General features: G+C 37.7%; 1 protein-coding gene across 8 annotated transcripts in view; it reads right to left on the minus strand.

Moving 5' to 3' along the window:
- The window catches only part of LOC140257152 (protein bicaudal D homolog 1), a 282,019-nt gene that overhangs the window by 9,237 nt on the left and 251,621 nt on the right, over window positions 1-21,161 (minus strand). For all 8 annotated transcript variants that reach the window (XM_072346204.1, XM_072346214.1, XM_072346292.1 and 5 more), the window contains 9 exons: window positions 12,773-12,862; window positions 10,517-10,662; window positions 6,816-6,972; window positions 5,527-5,665; window positions 4,667-4,725; window positions 3,895-4,041; window positions 2,053-2,225; window positions 483-513; window positions 65-160 (listed from right to left, as the gene is read on the minus strand). In XM_072346204.1, the coding sequence (XP_072202305.1) occupies window positions 65-160; window positions 483-513; window positions 2,053-2,225; window positions 3,895-4,041; window positions 4,667-4,725; window positions 5,527-5,665; window positions 6,816-6,972; window positions 10,517-10,662; window positions 12,773-12,862 (1,038 nt within the window). The remainder of the gene's footprint in view (window positions 1-64; window positions 161-482; window positions 514-2,052; window positions 2,226-3,894; window positions 4,042-4,666; window positions 4,726-5,526; window positions 5,666-6,815; window positions 6,973-10,516; window positions 10,663-12,772; window positions 12,863-21,161) is intronic.

Here is a 21,161-nt window from a genome sequence, read left to right on the forward strand (position 1 = left end):
TTTTCCAACTATTGAAGAACAAAATGGGTACTAATAGGGTTACAAAGGAAATAAAAGAACTTACGGAAACCTCAACGGGCATGTCTTCATATTCCTTAGCAATAGCATTTCTGAAAGTTTCATTCCTCTGCTGAAAAGCTTCTATGGTATTCTGAAGTGCCTAGGAAAAAACAATGGAAAAGCTCCTCAAATGCACTGCTCTTTGAATGAACAGTCTGCAGTCTGACCATTTATTGATTAGTAGAGGGAAACTATAGCCAGAAAATATGAATATTGCTTTTTGATTGTCTCAGTGAAAATGCATGAAAGAAAGAAAGAAAGAAAGAAAGAAAGAAAGAAAGAAAGAAAGAAAGAAAGAAAGAAAGAAAGAAAGAAAGAAAGAAAGAAAGAAAGAAAGAAAGAAAGAAAGAAAGAAAGAAAGAAGGAAAGAAAGAAGGAAAGAAAGAAAGAAAGAGAGAACATAGAAAGATAGAAAGGTTTACCTTTATCCATTCTTCCTTGTCTTGTTCAGAACTAAAAGAAATATTTGACACATTAGTCCAAAACTAGTTCAGAAAACATTATTTCACTATCAGCAACTTCCTGCAAAAGCCAAGAATCTGAATTAATTTTCATTAATTCAAAGTAAGACAATGCTGCTCATTAACTGTCCAACTAAAATGAACAAACAGAACAACCCATGAGTAGTACTATTCCCATTGTTGATTACTTCTTTTGTTTTTTGAAGAGCAGGACAGAAAGGAAAGGAAGAAAACGCTAAATATTTAGGTGTAGGTGTATTTTGTTCTCTTGTTTCATGCACTACTAAGTTCACACCAACACATGTTTCTCCTGTATATCTATCTACCAGATTTCCATCCTTATCAAAAGTAATTTTCTTACTGCTTTTGTTGCTTTGTTTCAGTTTTTCTGCAGTGGCAATAAAAGCATTCAATTGAAATAAAAGGAAAACTCTACAACGTTATGAACCATCCCGCTGACTTTTCCTTTTAACATGTTTGGATGGACTACAGATTACTTAACAGGAAGTACAGGTAAAACATGACCATAAAACATCACCAGATGTGACAAATTAGATAGAGGAAATATATTAAACTCCAACCTTGTCTGATAGATTTCTCTTTGAAATACATCAATAGGACTGTTACTCTTAAGTATTTTCCTATAAAGAAAAATATCTTGCAATTTTTGATTTGATAGCAAGCTATAGTCTGTCCCCAAATATATGGTGGAGACATAGAACTGTGTCCAACACAGATATCCTTATCAAGTTGCAGTTACATCCTGATTACTATGAATAAAACCTTAAAGAAGCTCCAACAGGCTAGGTGGATGTTAAATTGCCCTACTTTATTTGAAGTAGCGCAGGCAGGGAAAACTTAGTCTTGGCAATGCAAAAAGAAGCAACAGAAGGGTAACCCAGCAAGAAAGAGATGTGAGAACTAACAATAAAAAGTGTAAGAGTGCCATTTAGAAGAGTGCAATTGGAAGGAAAGGACCGAAGAACTAAAAGAACTTGTCTTTCAGGGTGAGAGTGATCCCTGCAGTCAGAGGAAAATAAACTGAAAACAGACCTGAGGAGTGGAGGAAAGTAGGTACCCATCAACCACTATAGAGAACTTTGTTCTGGGGATATAACCCCACCAGAGAGTTTTGTTGGCTGGATGAGCCCTGAGTTGAACTGACCCATTTGTACCAAGGTGGTTCAGGAACCAGAGGCAGCAGCACTGCCCAGATTCATACTCAGTGTCTGAAAACTCTTGATGAAGCCGAACAGATCTCCTCTGCATACCCTGATTTCAACTTTCCAGGTGGCTCACTCACAACTGTTTTGGATATTTCAACAAGGAAAGACAACATACTATATGCTGTAGATGCATCTTCCACTCCAAGAGATTCTCAGAATGACAGCTGATGCTTTTTGCAGCCTACGTTATTTTATAAATACTGCAATTAAGATGAAACACATTATATCTTCCTCCAAATCTGTGAGATCAATTATTGCATGCATTAACTTAATCCTCCATAAAAAAGGCAAAAGACTTCTCTTACCTGGCCTGCAACTCCAACGTTCGCTCTTTTCCAGACACTTGAAAAGTGTGTGGGTATTCTTCATTGTGAGTTTCTATAATCTTCATACCGTCTATGCCAACTCTGGTTCGAACTGAGAACTTTGATCCTACCAAGCTGAATTTGGGGACGCAGTAGAGCAACATATTGTTAAACTGGGGAGAAAAATAAATACATGGCTTTACATTAACAAAATCACAGAAAACAGGCAGTTTCTACTGAAAACTGGACAGTATCACAAATCTGAACTAAATAGGTGGAAAGCAGGTTCATTTCTGCTTGCTTAGCTGATAAATGCAAAGACCAAAACTGTAATGCAAAACATCTTTTTTCTAATATTTTTATGAGATTTAGAAATAAAATTTAAGGCCAGGCCCAATGGCTATCAGAATAATTGCTCTATATACACAGCAGTCTTCATAACATTTATTATCTACTACGCTTAGCAACAGGATGAGGAGAAATGGCTGTAAACTAGAAGAACGTAGATTTAGTCTAGATACTAGGAAGAAATTCTTTACTGTGAGGGTGGTGAGACACTGGCACAGGTTGCCCAGTGAGGTTGTGGATGCCCCCTCCCTGGAAGCATTCAAGGCCAGGCTGGATGGGGCTTTGAGCAACTGGGTCTAGAGTGAGGTGTCCCTGCCTACAGCAGGGGGGTTGGAACTGGATGAGCTTAAAGGTCCATTCCTATGATTCTCTGCTCCAACTGGATATTTTATGCCATCGTAATCCTTTTGTTTGAAAAATAATTCACGTGCCTCAGTTTGGCAGAAACTATTCTATATTGCACAGTAAGAACTCTGTTCTTCAAAGTATAAATTTATATTTACCCTCTAGCAAAATTGCTTACTATTGTAGAATTTGCAACTGGTATTATTTGACAATGATATCTGTCATTTCTCCAAAATAAATGAATACTATGAACTTACAGTTTTTATTCATGGAAAACCTCAACATCACATGAAAAAGAAAAAGAAAAAAAAAAAAAAAACAACCAACAAAAACATGTGCAGGACAAATATATATTCCTTTATTAATGATTAGAACACCTACATTTTTAATTAAATGCCTATAGTTCCAGCCAAGGAACATATTTCTTAAATAAGCTCTAACGAATTTAGATCTCTCACATCTTTCCTCACATTTTCTCTGCATTTTTTAAAAGGAGATACTCAAATCCCTGTTGAACTTCTCATCCCTTGTGTTAAGCAATGAACTGCAATGCACCTTTTCCAAGGGAGGTTTAAAGGCACACTGCTGTAGTCTGTTATTCCTAAGACAAGAAACAAGCTCCTGTTAAGAGGATGAATTGTCATAACAACAAGTTTCCACAGGACCATGAGGCTTACATGAGCACCAAGGCACAGAACCTATTAGGACTGAAATCACAAGCATCCACATTTCTGTTTTATGAGAACTACAAAATTCCTATGCTACTGAACACAAGTATCCAACTTTTTGGTTAACTGAGTGAAGAGGGATTTTCATGGGCTGCATATAAACCCTATAATACAGTTACTGTACATAAGTAACAAAATTCATTTATTTATTTACATTAAAACAGAAAACCAGTGGGTTGAACCTGTACTTAAGATGGGCAGATATTTATTTAACAATGAGTTGTTGGGTGCTGGTTCAGTTCTGAACAGCGTTCTCATACCCTTCTATGAGCAGCATAGGGTTTGGTCAGGCTCAAATATCATTAGAGGAAACGTTACTTGTTGACATCAACTAGAAGAGAATTTGCTTCTCTCTTTAGCAGTTCTTTCAAGTCTAGAGAAACATACAGCCACCCTTGCACAAAGGCAGTATCATACTCACTAGGAAAAGGTGCCGTTCTTGAGCAGATGTATTGCGAGCAGCAAGCTTAAGGATCTGTCCTTCTTTTATCAGTTCATTTGAAGGGTTCACAATGTCTTCCTCTTCTCCCAGCATCTCATATATCTCTAACAATTTCTTTAGATTCTCCTGTTCATGGAAAACACAGTTATAAAGCTTATTTATTAATAGCACTGATCTTAATGCATTTTAAAAGAAATGCCAGGAGCTTGTGTAAGTCTGGAGAACGTTAGCTTCGTAAAAAGATTTTTAAGTATATATATATTTACATACATATGCTGCTGGTATATACAGTCAACTGTGCAGACTGATTAATCAAGTTGATACAGCTTTAAGAAATGTTATGATAGTCTTTAAAAATGCTGGTATATATACCATAATTTACTGTCCAAAACTTCAGAATATTAATCAAGTCTTTCAGAACACTTAATGAAGTATACCTATCGTGTTGGTCTGATAACAACAGGGAGACAGTAACTACTTTCTACAAACATTATTTTTCCACCAACAGAAACAGACGCAACAAGTTTAAGAATCCAAGATATCTGAACCCAGAATGTGCAGGCTAGGTGCACTGTCAAATTTTGTTTATCATCCCCAGGAACCATATAACTATGGTGAGTAGAAGCAATCACTTGGACACAGGAAAGTAATTCTTTCCCATTTAGGGAAAATGTTCAGTTCACATCCTAGCTTCACTAAGTACTCAAATACAATGTTTTAAAAGATGAACAGTAAAACAAGAATAATTTACCATTTTCCTTATTGCACTATTTGAGTGGCTTGCTGCGGTGGATATAATTTCCAGAGATTCTAAATAAAAGAAAAATAAAAGAAATGCAAAACAAAAAGCTGCATTTTCACGTGTATTTCTATTGCACAGAAATTGTTGTACTTTTTACATAAATTACACACTGTGATAAATTCATTGCAGTATCAATAATACCTAACAAAGGTAAAGTGGACAACACAAGAAATTTAGCAACCAAATGGAAATAATCATCAGGAAAGATCAGAAGAGAATCATTGTAGATTACCTCAAGGTGAGCTTCAATACTTAGAATCACACTTTTGTGATAGGAACAGTCATGGTTCCCTCACCTCTTTTCACAAAGCACTCCAGAATGTCACACAATGGTGTGTTTTTTTAGTTCAGGCACCTTTTATTGCTAACATTTATGATAATTGTACTAATAATGAAATACAGAGAGGAAAAACATTGAAAATTGATTTTTCTTTTCCCCCGTAAGAGTTTAAAAACAAAACAGAGCCTAAATCTTCCTCTTTTTCTTTCCAAATAAAATAAAATACATGTGCATAAAAAAAATAATAATCTGATGAGTAGAAGCAAACAAATAAACAAACAAAAACTTGAGCACAATTCCAAAACTAAAGCAAAACTAACATACTCTATTAGAATAACTAAAGGCTTTACAGTTTCTATACTAATTTCATCCGCTTTTCAAATAATTTTCCAATCCTGTTCCACTGAATAAATTCTTTTTGCAGTGTTTTTCTTTTCACTTTTTTTTCCCCCCTAAAAATGGTTTTAATTTACAGTATCCCCTCACTACAATCTTATTACCGCTATTTTATTGACTAGAAGATATTTACTTTCAGCATCTTTCCAGTCTAGGGAGTCCTGAGGCAATTTCCTTAGGTAGTCCTTTAGAAGCATCTCATAGCGTGGAATGCGTTGTACAGGCTCTAGCATGTGATGTTGTAATGTCAAACTTCCACACACTTTTTCCTTCTAAAAAATTGTAAACATATTTCAGTGTAGTAAGCAAAAAAAAAAACTACTTTACAGGGATTTAGTAAAATAAAAATGATAATAGATAAGACAAATAATGTATTTTTAGAAACATGCATGGCAGACTTTCTGTAAAAAAAAATATTACAAAATCTACTTTAACAAAACAAATAGTTAGAAGTTCTTTCCTAAATGTAATTGTAAAAATAATATCCTAAATATTCAGTAGAATTTATAAAGGGAAGCCCTACCAAAAAAGCACTCTCCAACTTCAGTGTATTTTAACATTCTTTTTGTAATAACTCTGAGAATAAGACAAAGGGCACTGAGTTCATATGAACAGGTCAGGATCGTATGTTAGAAAAAGTCTCTTAAATGAGCGATAAAAGTGTATTTTTTCTCTCTGAGGAGAGAATGCTTTCTGTGAGTTTTCTTCATACTTCCTGGGTATGTTGTATCATTTTAAAATGCATACCCTTTTCCATAAACTTAGCTGTAATTAAAAGATTACAATAAAATACACATAATTGCCTTCCTTGACTTGGAATCAAGATGCCCTACATTGCAACAATATGTAAGCAGAAATATCTTGCGGTATTTCTCAGTGTTGGGTCTGCAAGATGAAGATACATACCTGCGCTTCACAGAGAAACCTACAGGGAGCACTACAGCATATGAAACGCGCTCTTTGAGAAGAGCAGTATGTTGCTGTCAAGACTCCTTTTACTTCTTATGGCTCAGGGTTTTGTATTTCAGACCTACATCCAAAGCGAAGTGTCCTGCATATCAGCACTGGTGCAAGCCAACAGAATACCTGCAGATTCAGCATGAGGATCTAAAGCTGCACTGATGCATGATTTTATCCCAAAACTATTTACTCTCAGTATCTATGACAAAAAATGTGTTCAGTCTTCCCATGTTTCAACCTTTACGCATTGGTTCTCTTTGATGCAGTGGAAAGTTTGGATTTATGTGGGTATTTATGCATATGTGAAGAGAGAAGAAAAACTGCAGCATGAAGTGGAGAAAAGAAACCCTTCCTTCTAGAGGATTCTGTAATTTTCCACTTTATTCTTTTTTTCTCCTAAAATCCTAAACATCTTTATACATGCTAGTACTACTTGCAGCTCTACATTATTCTCCCCATTACCTGAATATCCTGAATGATGAATTTGAATTGAGGTGATCGTTCAGTCCATGTTTTCACCAATTCCATTGCGTTATCAAAATTCTTTACGTACTCTCCATACATCTTAAGAAAAGGAGCTAACTTCTGCAGAATATCTCCAATTCTAGGGGTGGTAGTCCTGCAAAGTAAGAGAGCAAAATCTCAGAGCAGATAGAAAAGAAGAAAGTCACACATGGCTATCAAAACGTTTAAAGCATTTAACAAAGAATCCTTGTTGGAATCACCTTGTGTAGAGTTTCAACACAACTGTTAAAGAGGAGCTGAATTAACATGAAAAGAGTTTCTGCATTCTCTTTGGTGATGTGTGAGCATTACAGATCAAGTGGAACACTGAAAAATAGAAAGCTATTTGTAATGAAAAGCTTGAGAGACTTTCTTTACAAAACACAACCTGAATTATTTTACCTGCAGTTCCTCCGAGGTATTACTTCATCCTACACTTCTGTGGACATACTTTACCCTTGGTTAAAAACCTGTGGCTTTGTTTGAGGACCAAACCCATACTACAGAGCTTCCCTCCAGTGCTCAGCAAAAATACATGCATTTACAACTTTAAAAAGATTATTATTTATCTGATAAAATCAATAGAGTAGTGAGAATACTTGGGATTCCAGACTTTGTGGTATCTTTCCCACATTCTTCTCAATTACTGAGAGCATCTTAAAACAAATCAGAATAGTACAGAAACTAACTGAAGGACAGGCACAGAGAAACTGTACTCTGCACACACAGAAAGCATAGCAGCACACCTGCACCTCTCAGAACTGCAATATAAAATGTGTTTCATACTTTGTTTTCAAGCATTCATTCAGAAATCCATTATCTCTGGAGTTCAGTAGGTTGGACTTGATTTAGCAAGTGGCAGCCCTGCCTATGGCAGCTGAGTTGCAACTTTAAGGAAGGATGATCTTCAGAGTCCCTTCCAACCCAAGTCATTCTGTATGTCTATGACTCTGAAAGTCTCTACAACCTCCTGAAAAGAGATTGTAGCAAGGTGGGGTCTCTTCTCCCATGGAACTACCGATAATGGCCTCAACTTGCACCAGTAGATGTTCAGGTTGGATATTAAGAACAATTTCTTTTCAGAAGGAGTGGTGAGGCACCATGACAGTCTGCTCAGAGAGGTGGTGGAGTAACCATTCCTGACATGGCTAGCGAGCATGGGTAGGAGTTGGACTAGATGATATTAGAGGTCTTTTCCAACTTTAATGGTTCTGTGATTCTATAAAGTCAAAAATCAGCACTCTGTAGTGGCCTGAAGAGAAGCAACCTTCTGCAATTACACTGGCACCCTACTCTGATATACCACTGCTTCAAAAGCTGTTAAGAAGGGAAAGTTACTTCAACAGGAAACACTGGCAAGCTCAAGAAATAGGATTTCACATTGTTTGCAGATAGAGAAACACTTCCTATTTTGGTGTTATGAGACCACAGTGCTATTCACGTAGGCATTGTAAAAAACTCTAGAATTAAATAGTTGAGACTTTCTGATCGTGGAAGTTAAGCAAAAGTCTTTAAAACTAAATGCAGCCAAGGTGACTACAATATACAAGCTAATAGACAACCAAATGGAATTGAAAGTTGTAGCTCCAAATTAAAGCAAAAATCACATCAATATGTCAGTTCTGAAATTGCCAAAGAATGCTACAGTCTAAAACACTATGTTGAATAATTTGTCCTCAAGAAAACCCCAAAAATCCAGAGGATATCACATTGTATTTTTATATTCTTCACAGGTATTTGCTATTGGACTTGCTTGGGTACATTAAAAAAAGATTCAGATTTGTATTTTGACTTGGAATTGTTATTATGCTCTGTTTTGCTCTTTTCATGGGAAATATATTGCGCTGTTTTCTAGCCATATGTTGTAAGAGAGATACTCAGCTCCAGCTGTTGCCTAGCTCATTCAATATGCCATTACCAACAGCTTCATTTCCACTGGATAAGTTTAGACACAAATGGCCTTTTATTCTAGAAAAAGAATCTGCTTCCGCTCTCTTTCCCAATTTCAAGAGTTCTACATTGAGGTCTCTTCCAACCGCTGAGATTCTGTGATTTTTACTTTAAGCATTTGAAACCAACCAAAACTCAGGGAAGGTGTTGGAACTTTATGGGAATTTTAAACAGAAGTAGTGCATACAAGTAGCAATACTCCAGTATTTCTATCAATAGTTAAGAGAACTGCTGGGAAAAGCAATTTCAACAATGATCAAAAATCATTTCCTTTAGCCACATTATTTCTTCCATCTTCTCCCAAAAGCAAAATGTTTTTAGGACATTTAAATAACCTTTCTCACACATAGCAAAGAGGTTTTTTCCAAGCAGCTGCTTACAATGCAACTTAGTATTTTTGCACCAGTAGTTGTAGCTCACCTGCAAAAATACTATTAAAACATTAAAGCTATGTAATTACATATACATAATTAGAATGCAGTTTAGCATTATGTAAAGCTAGCATGACATGATCCATCTTCTGTGCTGAATCCAGAGCAAGATCTTGAGAGTTCATCCTAAAATTAATTTCAGATACATACTGACAAAATGTAGTGTATGCTGTTTTTAAAGCATATTATAAGTTCAACTCTACATCTCATGATTATGCAATCTATTTCTGTTAATTTTTTTTTCAATTGTTCAGATGAAGAGAATGGATTTGTTTTGTTATTCTGCAAGGAAAATGAGAAAAAGGCTTAGACTTTGTTGTATATCATGATACTCAGGTTCCATTTACTTTCCTGTATTTCAGACTGTTCAGGGCTACCACAGTTTGTGCATGGTAAGTACTCCTACTTCAAAGATGGTTTTTAACAATTTCATAAGATAGACCAAAAATAAATGGTCATATTTTAGTATCTCCAGAATCCCCTACACTAAGGAAGGATAAAGATACTATACAATAGTAGATGAGTACATTAGGCACTATATTAATGCATCTTCCTTGCTGCAAATGTTCTTGACTTACTTTTCTGTTTGAAATTAAAAGCCCAAACACAAATTAATGAGTATGCCATTTTACTACTGAAACCAACAATAAGAAAGATTACTGTGCTGCAGAGCAATGACAGAATGCAAGGAAACCACACTGAGCTGCAACAGATGTGGTTCCAACTGGAAAAATTTCTTTACTGTAAGGGTGGTCAAAACACCAAAAGAGGCTTCCTTTTGAGGTGGTTGATGTCCCTTGACTGTCAGCATTCAAGAGACATTCAGATAACACCCTAAATACTATATTGTAATGTCTGGTTAGCCCTGAAGTGGTCAGGCAGTTGGATTACATCTTTGAGGTTCCCTTGCAACTGAACTATTCTATTCCTATTTCTGTTCTGCAAGGGCAGCACAAAACAAATACATCCACCTTGTCTCAATTTTTTATTATATGCAATGAATTCATCGGGTTGCACAATTTTAGTTTGATCCCCCAGTTCAGCACGGCATTTAATCATGAGTAACCTCACTGGCTTCAGTAAGATAGATGACTTAGTCTGGGCTAATGATGAAAGTCCTCTGCTGAGACAGACCTTGAAGGAGCAGATGTTCTCCTACCCACAGTGTTTCCTGGGATTGGAACACTTAATTATGAAAGCATCTTCCCTACCTCAACCCAGTAACAGTTTCTACAGACGTTGTCTTAGTAAATTACTAATCAGTGAATCATCTCTTACCATTCTTGCATTCTTTTCTCAAGTTCTGGAAGTAAAAATTTACTGTGGAAGGCATTTATTGATGAAATATTAGAAAAGATTTTGTTAATCACTTCGGCTGGAAAAGAACCTCTGTTGGCTTCTTCAAGGAGTCTGGAGTAAAATACCTGCAATGCAGAAAAAGAACCCCAAACCTATTAGCCTTTTATCTGTTATCACTGGATGAAGACCCTTCCTCTCCTTCCTACTCCAGTCAGGACAAGATTAATGTTTCAATAGCATAGGCAGATAATCACAGAAATTGTTTCCTTTCCCAGAAGTTACAAGCTACTCCTTCCATTACACCTAAATTTTCTTTTGAGCCAGAAAAGTGCTGTAGGCTGAGCAGACATAAGGAAAGCCAAGATGAAGCAGCGCCATGCTACTCTGATTCTAATATCCTGTCTGTTTTAACAGTTAGATATTCTCAGCTTTCCCAGTTCTCCAGTCATGTTTTCCATTCTCCCTTTCTCTTCAGCAAGCATGATTTCTGATTACCATTAGCCCAACATACACACATAGTCTGTATGCCGGAGCCCCTTATCCTTTAAAAATTCAAGTAACTGACAAGACTATACCAGACTACACAGACTATACCATTTAAAGTGCAAAAGACTTTAATATTACTGTAGTCTCTAAAGTTAATTAAAAAAAAGCATTATTTCCCCATCAGTTGCGTTACCTGACTTGTAGCTACAAAATGAGTAGAGACGTGTAACTCTTTACACACACATCAGATGAACCAGCGCCCATGCAGAGCTATATCTCACACAGTCCATGTCTCACACTTTCATTTATATTTTAAAATATACTCACTTTGCTTCATCTCTGAGAGGACAACTAGAAAATTTGGATATATTCCTTCAAAGACTATAAAGGTTACATACTTTTCAACCCAATTTAGAAGCATAACAGCCACAAACAATCTTCTGATTTCCTCACATTATCATTAGTTGAGCAGCTGTGCTTGAAACCATTTTTCAGAACTCTGTCCAGCTAATATTTGGAAAACAGTCATAGAGTAACCTATGCATGATTGAATCAAGGACAATACTTGTATATTACAGGGGGAATGGTTTTAAAGTAAGACAGGGGAGGTTTAGTTTAGATATTAGGAGGAAGTTTTTCACACAGAGGGTGGTAATGCACTGAACAGGTTGCCCAAGGAGGTTGTGGATGCCCCATTCAAGGCCAGGCTGGATGTGGCTCTGGGCAGCCTGGTCTGGTGATTGGTGACCCTGCACAAAGCAGGGGGTTGAAACTAGATGATCATTGTGGTCCTTTTCAACCCAGGCCATTCTGTGATTCTATGATTTTATGATTACCTGTCAGTAAAAACTATAAATTAAATAGGTATTGTTTATTGTTTTTTTCCCAATCAAATCAAAATTTTTTTCCTCTCACTACTTTTAAGGACAATTACTTAGATTCCCCAAGGAATCCAAATGATTATTTTAGCAGTCAAAGCTTCTTATTTTATTCCTCAACAATACGTACAAGACTTATGCATTGCGACTGAAAAGTTTAAACAGTGATATCTGAGAAAAATATCATGAAGTAAGACAATGCATAGCTCTAAGTACTCAGATAAAATGGATGTAGGCGTTCTGTGGAAAGTAAATAAGAAAAGAATATTAAGAACTACAGATTTTCAAATTTAAGAACTATCAGTTTGATTCTACAGGGCATAAGAACTCTTCTCTTGTAGGAGAAGTAATTTTTGTTCACTTTAACAGGATCCAATCTAAATGTATAATGGGAAAACAGGGCACGTATGGTTTAGAATGGGCATCTTCGTAGGTTCTTTAGCACCAAAGGGAAATGCTGCTCATGTGGCTCAAGTCCAAAAGACTTAATTTGCTGGTAGGCAGACAACTTCAGTACTATAAAATGATAAACTCTTGTCCAACTCAAGAGAAGCCAACAAATGAGTGAGTGTAGTATTATCCATCCCTTTTATTTGCGCTACTGTTGCTTATGATGAACTCAGACACACAGAAGATTTGCATTAATACAGCATTCTAAAACACTATCTAAGAAAAACTCAGTGTTCTTAATTTAGAAAAAACAAACAAACAAACAAAAAAGGCAAAGTTATGCAGCAACCACAAATGACTGATGTTAAAGGTCAGTGACATATGAAAAATGTACAAGTTCCTTTACATAATTTATACATGCACACAGCCATTTTAATGAACTAAAGGAAAGAAAAGAAAAACAAATTCAGGAGAAACGTACTTGATCTAAGAGGCCAAGTCGGCTAACATAGGCTTTTTCTGTTTGCAGAAGTTCACTGGCAATTTTGTGACGTTTCTGTTCATCTGTCTCCTAAGGGAAAAGAAGAAGAGCTCTTCAAATAATAAAGAAAACATAGCAATAAATTAGGAGGAAAAAAAAATAAAAAAATAAAAATTAAAAAGATACACAATTACCTCAGAGTCCAAAAAGCACCTGAAAATCAACTTTCACATTTAACATTTAATCATAGAATCATAGAATTACTCAGGTTGGAAAAGACCTTGAAGATCATCAAGTCCAACCGCAGCCTAACCAGTAGCCTATCTCTTAAAAAACAACCACAAAACAATACCACAACAACAAACCTCTGCTAAATCATATCCCTGAGTACCACATCCAAGCGGCTCTTAAACACATCCAGGGATGGCGATTCAACCACCTCCTTGGGGAGCCCATTCCAGTACCTAACCACCCTTTCTGTAAAGAAGTTCTTTCTAATATCCAACCTAAACTTGCCCTGGCGCAACTTGAGGCCATTTCCCCTCGTCCTGTCACAAGTCAGTAGTGAGAATAGACCTGCCCCACTCTCACTGTAAGAACCTTTCAGGTACTGGAAGACAGCAATAAGGTCTCCCCTCAGCCTCCTCTTCCTCAGACTAAACAGCCCCAGCTTCCTTAGTCTCTCCTCATAGGGCTGATTCTCCAAGCCCTTCACGAGCCTCGTTGCCCTTCTCTGGACCTGCTCCAGTACCTCCATGTCCTTCTTGTGCTGAGGTGCCCAAAACTGGACACAGTACTCGAGGTGAGGCCTCACCAATGCTGAGTACAGGGGCAGGATGACTTCCTTAGTCCTGCTCACCACACCATTCCTGATACAAGCCAGGATGCCATTGGCCTTCTTGGCCACCTGGGCACACTGCTGGCTCATATTCAGCCGACTGTCCATCAGCACACCAAGGTCCCTTTCCGTCTGGGAGCTTTCCAGCCACACCTCCCCAAGCCTGTAGGATTGCCTGGGGTTGTTATGACCAAAATGCAGGACCCGACACTTGGCCCTGTTGAAACTCATTCCATTAACCTTGGCCCATCGATCAAGTCTATCCAGGTCTCTCTGTAGTGCCCTTCTCCCCTCAGGCAGATCAACACTCCCTCCCAGCTTAGTGTCGTCTGCGAACTTACTGAGGGTGCACTCAATCCCCTCATCCAAATCATCAATGAAGATGTTAAACAGAAGCGGCCCAAGCACCGAGCCCTGGGGGACGCCACTTGTGACCGGCCGCCAACTGGATTCCACTCCATTGACCACAACTCTCTGGGCCCGGCCATCCAACCAGTTCTTCACCCAGCGGAGCGTGCACCCATCCAAACCACGGGCAGCCAGCTTCTCTACCAGAATGTTATGGGGGACAGTGTCAAAGGCCTTACTGAAGTCCAGGTAGACCACGTCGACAGCCTTTCCCTCATCTACTAAGCGGGTCACCTTGTCATAGAATGAAATCAGGTTAGTCAGGCAGGATCTACCATTCATAAACCCATGCTGACTAGGCCCGATCCCATGGCTGACCTTTAGTTCGTCCATGATGATACCTGAGATTATCCTTTCCATAACCTTCCCAGGCACCGAGGTGAGACTGATGGGCCTGTAGCTGCCAGGATCATCTTTCCGGCCCTTTTTGAAGATAGGTGTCACATTTGCCAGTCTCCAATCCACCGGGACATCCCCAGTCAGCCAAGACTGCTGAAAAATTATGGATAGTGGTTTGGCGACCACATCCGCCAACTCCCTCAGAACTCTAGGGTGCAACCCATCCCATCCGGGATGGGATTTGTCACCCTATTTTGGAAAATAGAAGCTTTCTGCCAATTTAATCAACAAAACGAAAAGTCAGAGGAGGATTAAAAGAAAGAAATCAGTAAAACTACGGAGCAAAAGCCAAAGCCTAACCCATTTAATATTTCTCTGTTTGTATAGGAATCTTTGCCAAAGCCCTAACTCCCTACTGAACAGCTCAGCTCCAGCCTGGTAACCAAGTACTATCAACCTTTCAATGCTGGAAGAACTCATTTACAGAGTAAAATGTAACAGATGGAATTAGTTGGTGTTCTCCCTCGCCCCCGTTTTGAAATTTATTTGAACTGGCTGTTCTTTGCATAACAGAACCATTGCAAAATATCATAAAAAAATGTGTTATGTTCATCAATACAATCACTGCTTATCCACGGCTGACTGCTATTAGAATATTCCCTCCCTAGCTCTTTATATTAAGTAAGTTAAGTTTTGTTTCTTAAAGAATTTTTCACTTTAAAGTCTTTCTACACCAAAAAAAAACAACAACAAAAACCAAAAACATATTTTTGATTCTTTTGCCAAATGTAAACCTTAAAGCATTTGTTCAATTTTCAACCTTAAATTTAATATGTTAGAATATAAAATTATGCCCTATTTCTAAACCATTAAAGTGCACCCTTCCAAAATACTAAATAAAAGTCTCATGCTCAAAGGTGTCATATTCAACAAAATGGCTCTTCCACTGTAAGATTTCCTTCTGGGTTTAGTAGTTGTGCTGCAAAGTACTGACATTTAATGACATCTGAGTCCTAAGGAAGTGGTAGTCTATGTCCAAATGGAGCTTATGGGAAAGAGGGAATCTTCTAGACAAATTCTGGAAACCTTCCATTAAAATAAATAAAGAGAGAGATTTCTGGTAGATTTCTGATTTCAAACTGCCTATTGTTTTCTGCAAGATAAACATGTGCAAGTACATATATTTGTACATACTACCAAAAAGTGAGCAATAAAGAACAGAGCTTTCATGTAAAGGACCAAAGTGTATTCTTTCCCCTTTCAGTATTCAGCAGGTCTTCCAGATATGAATACTTTACAATTTCAATCTTCAGTGTTAACAGTCATACTGCTACATAGCAAGTCCCCTCCCTAAATACAGGCTTTCAGTAGAGACTTCAAAGCAGTTCATTAAATCTGTTTCAATCAGCATAGCAACCACAGTAACCTACAGAACAGCATTTTAAGTGCTGTCAAGAGACATTGCCGAGAGCTGACGGATTAGCTGTTACAGCCCCAGCATGCTGTTTAGTGCAGTCATTTACAAAGAATCTCACATACAGACTTGCCAGAGGCACAAAAACGTGGAGGCTACTTGTTCCTCTTCAAATACATTTCACATTTGTTTTATTTTTCAATTTTTCTTTGTTTTTCTTTGTTTGTTTGTTTGCCAGAAGTCCCCACCTCCCTGAAGCACTGCTACAGAACCCATCTACAGTGTTCAGAATATTACTTGAAATAAACAGGAGAGGGAAAATCTCCCTCACAGCACCCTCAAAAAGTAATATTTAAAATGAGCTATTCAGAAAAAGCATTCAGTCCTCGCCCCTCAGCCAAGGCAAATCCCTTGCTCTTCCACTATGCTCCAACTCACTGCTTTTCCATTCTTTAAGTATCTACCTTACACATCTTTCTAATTCTAGAGCTTCGGTCTCCTTTCTACAGTTAGTACTTGTCTTTGTGGGGAAAAAAAATCCACCAAGGATGAGTTATCTTTTAATCACAGTAGCATGCTCTTATTCCAGCACAGGAACATCCACCTACGGGGTTAGATCGGTGCAAGAATAGTGCAAAATTTGATTGCTAGTGGTTTGTTTTTTAGGGTAGCCCTCAGTTTCCCGCTATATCATCTTAATATCTGCCCACATTTTACAAGAACTCCCAACTGTTTTCTACTTCTAGCTCCATCTTTTCCACTTTTCTTACTCTCACATTCCTATCTTCCTGGTACTCTATCTAAAAGAAAGCATCTGGTTTACATGAGGTCACTCTTGCTTCCTTCCTGTTGGAAACAAAAAGTCTTAGGCTATTTTGTCGATAGTGACATCCATCTCTTGTTGAACTTTTTTTGATGGAACTGGCATCTGCTCATCCCAAACACAAGGGGTGAAACAGGTTCAGATATATAGGTTTCAGGTTTTCCCATATGAAGGAAAGACTCACTACTGAGCCTTGTGGAATGACATGCAAAGCCCATGCTGCATGTCTGCCCCCAGCTTCACCACCCACACCCTGCTTGGAGGGGGCACAGCCACAGGCTCAGGGCAGGCAGAGAAGGAGAAGAGGAACAGGGTCTGCAGATCTGCATGAGTCTATTCTGAATAGCAGAAACATAATTCGGAACATGAATCCTGAATAATATTTTGCAGTGGGGAGAATGACTCAGAGCTGTTGGTTATTAGATCTGTTCAACAAAACAGTCTTGAAAATGTTCATAGAGACGACTGGAGAAAAAAAGTCTTAAAAGAAGAAACTTTAGAAAAAAACAGGCATGAAAAACATGTTAATATTAATCTGCTACAAGCTTCAGTGCTTGCCTAAAGAACTGATGTTTCAAATCTGATCCAATCATTAACAGAGAAAGGGAATTTTTGTTCTGTTTCAAGTTAAGCTTTACTTTCACAGTACATAACCATAAATGTGCGCACCCCTTCTCATAAGCAAGATAATAAGATGCTAGAAATAAAAACAATGGCCATTTCTTTACGCTTTTTAGCATTTATATTGGGTACCCTGCAGTTAATAAAACACAGGCAAAAAACACAACATACACCTGGATACATACTCCATTATTTTAAGCACAACTTCTCAGTGGCTTGGGAGATCCATTACAGCCCATAAAACAAGGCAACTCAACACACAAAACCAATCAGGAACAGCTAGAGTGATAGAGACCATTCACTTTAGAAATAAGGTTTCAATTGTTGATCAAAACATTAGAAGTGAGACACAAGACTGAGTACCTGAGTTCCACTCCAAAACAGAATGCAACCATGTCAAAAATGCCGACTCAGCTTTTATTTAGAACATTAATTTTCAATAATGTACTACTCTTTTCCAAATAAGAGAGCTAAAGATAATTAGAACTTCTCTATGCTTTCTAATAGTTGCAGAAGAACTGAAATGTCAGTCCTACTTGACCTACAGATACTAACCCTCAAAAACTGCAATTTTAGAGAATTTTTACTTACATATCTTTAAACTAGCTTCCCTAATGACCTGAAACAGGCATTTTATTTTTTTTTTTTTTTCTGGCTGAACCACTTATTAACTAAAGTATTTCAATATTAATAATTTCAAGCAAACCAGACTTTCCATTCTGTCCCAACATCTGACAAGGTTCATGCAGGCAGGACTCCAAATCTGTATCTTTAGATAGCATGTTTAAACTAAATATTTCACCTTGGTTTAACTGTGTACTCTTCAGCACATAACACTGCATTCTTTGTACTATTGTGCTACTATGGATGCTTCAGAAACTAAAACTGTAGATGTTTCATCCTTGGAAGTGTTCAAGGTTAGTTTAAATGCAACCCTGAGAAGCCTGATCTAGCAGAAAGGGCCCTGTCTATGGCAGAGGATTGGAACTAGATGGCCTTTGTGGTCCCTTCTAACCCAAACCCAAACTATATGGTTCTATAAAAGTAAGTAATTCTTCCCCAGACTGAGCTTTGAAATTAAGATGAAGTATGTAAAATGCAATTGAGGATATGAACTTTTTGATCTGTGTTTATGATTCCTCCTCACATTGTTTTTCCACTCTCCTAATTTTGGACAAATAAAACTAATTTAAAGCAGACTTCATATAAAGAAAATTCCCATATGATCATAACATATTACCCAAACCAAACAAAAAACATCTGCCCATCAAGAAAACTATACCTACCAACACAGTAGTGATACAGTATGATTTACTCTTACCTTATCATAGCTCTTGACTCAAGAACATTGCAGTAATATATTAAGGAATACAGGCAAATACAATTTAGTCTACATTGTGGGATTTTTGTTTTGACTTAAATATGGAATTTGGTCTACAGTAACAGAGTGAGCTTGTCCTTTTCTGAAAATAATTGGTGGCACGGTTACATCTTTATCTGAAACTTTGTTCGGTAAGTATTAGGCATATAAGTGTAAACGTCCAAGAGAATTTAAGATTTAATTTAATCTCAAGTTAGTTTCTGAAATTGAGGTAACCACTCAATTATGCACGACCCACTGAATGCTACCACCACCTTCTGCCACATTAACTCCATGCAACAGTTCATTACACGAGTAATTGGAGAGTTTCTTGCCCAGTAACAACGAAAAACAGCAAAGATCCTAGTGACCCTAAAGAATATTTCTGAACATTAACATTATGTGTTAAAGATACACAGCTTTGCTCATGATTTACTTCTGCTAAGGAAGAACGTAAAACTGTAAAAGTGGGATTTTCCACTTTCTCTCTTCATCTAGCATTGCAACAGTTAAGTATAGCTTAGCAGAAAGTTAAATTAGCATGAAAGTTTCATTCCATTTGAATCAAAATTTCACCTTGCATTTAGAAATACATGATATTCACTCTGAAACTCCAGAGTCCCCAGCATGGCTATTAAAAGGAAACATCAGGTAATTATTTTATTGAAGATTTGCAAAGGATTCTTCTCCACCTGTAGCACACATGAAATATCCTACTATCAAACCTCACAACAAACACATAAGCATTTGTCTTCTTGCCTGCAATTAAGTTCAGCAGCAGATTTCTCACAAGATGTTTTCCAGGAAACTAATTGATTGGGATGTTCTTGTACTCTTCATCCTCCGCATTTTAGAGGAAAAAAATATATATATGACAGAAGGTGCTTCTGCTGCAAGGCAGAAAAGTTTTAATTGTCTTCTTCCTTGTGGTATTTGTGGTTTGTGACTTTCAGACTAATAGAGTAAATAAGAGAAATAAAATTTAGTTGTTTAAACTTTTCCAGAACATGTAAGAATCTGACTTCAGTGACAAGGAGGTGGAGTGGAAAACTTATGAGTAATGTTACTTCAAAATAAATATTCTTTTTTAGGTCTAAAAACCATTTGCTGCTTGGGTTCTGCACAGTTGAATTCACCCTTTCCAGCAGCAGAGTAACAAAAACACAGACGACCCCAAGTTGGAAGGGACCCAAAAGGGTCATCAAATCCAACTCCTGGTTCAGCACAGCACCACAACAAAATTTCAACATGAATGTATACAAGTTTTAAGATCCCTAAGGGACTATGGGAGTGCCCAGCAGAATCTACAAACTGCCTACTCACAGTAGCAGCTTAAGGCTCTGTCAGGCCTCTCACGGAGATGATTTCAGTCTATAGAACGCACTACCCTAATCTAAATCAGTGTTTTATTTTGTAAACTATAGCCCTTAGATCAATCTATGGTAGATGTGACTCTTAATGTTACTAAAGCAGATGCTATACCACATGCTCACTTGTACCTCAGAAACTGCTGTCATCCGATTCAGTTTTTACAGATTCAGTTCTCCACTGCACTGCACTCCAATATCTGTCTTAAGAGTTAACTCACATGGGCTTACTTTGTTTTGTTTTTCATCCTTCTAGCACCAGCAACAAGTACATCTAGTAGGAGTTGTAACACACCTTGCAGTTTGGTCAATACAGGCCAGATAACATATAATAGCCACTCAGCAGGCCAAAGACATAAGAGTGAGATTGCTCCCAGTCACATTTTCTCAAAGCACCTGGATTTGATGATACAACTGCTTCCCATTTCTGCCTTTTCCTGGAGAATGCTGCCAGCACCTTACTGTGTAACTTGGATGCAGGCTTAGCATTGCCAGTCTAGCATTCAGCACTTTTATTGGCACAGAGAGGGGGGGAAGCACATAATACCGAACAGAAGATGGAAACATAATGAAAGGTATGGCAGGTTAAAGGCACACTGGATTGCCACTGGAATTACATTTCGATAGAAAGCAATGTTTATACATTACTGTCAAAGAAATCCTCAAAACAAATCAACAAAACAATTACCCACATACTAGCACTTTCATGGCAGGACCCATTATATTTTATAATGTAATGCATGAGATCCATCTTTCCTAGTTAATGAAATTACCCTCCATGGGCACATGCAGGGTCTCTAGTTAATTATATGCAAGGGCTTGGAGAGATGGTGCTGTTTTGTGAATGAAAACATCATGTGTCTGTGTAAGAAAAAGATAATGAAGCAGAACCTTCCAGAAACTATGCTAAGGTATATAGAAAGCTGTGAGGTGATTGGTGAAAGCCAACAGAGCTTCACCAGGGGAAAACAGTGACTGACAAACATGGAGGCTTTCTACAATAGAGTTACAGCACTGGTGGGTAAAAATAAGAGCAAGCAACATCATATACCTGGACTTGTGCAAAGCATCTGACACTGTCACGCACAACATTCTCATCTATATAACAGAGAGGCATAGATTTGAGAGATGGACCAATCAGTTGGTAAGGAACTGGCTGGATGATCACATCCAAAGAATCACAGGCAATGGCTTGATGTCCAGGTGGAGACCAGTGATA

The sequence above is a fragment of the Excalfactoria chinensis genome, chromosome 1 (assembly GCF_039878825.1).
Source record: "Excalfactoria chinensis isolate bCotChi1 chromosome 1, bCotChi1.hap2, whole genome shotgun sequence".
In the NCBI taxonomy this organism is placed as follows: domain Eukaryota; kingdom Metazoa; phylum Chordata; class Aves; order Galliformes; family Phasianidae; genus Excalfactoria; species Excalfactoria chinensis.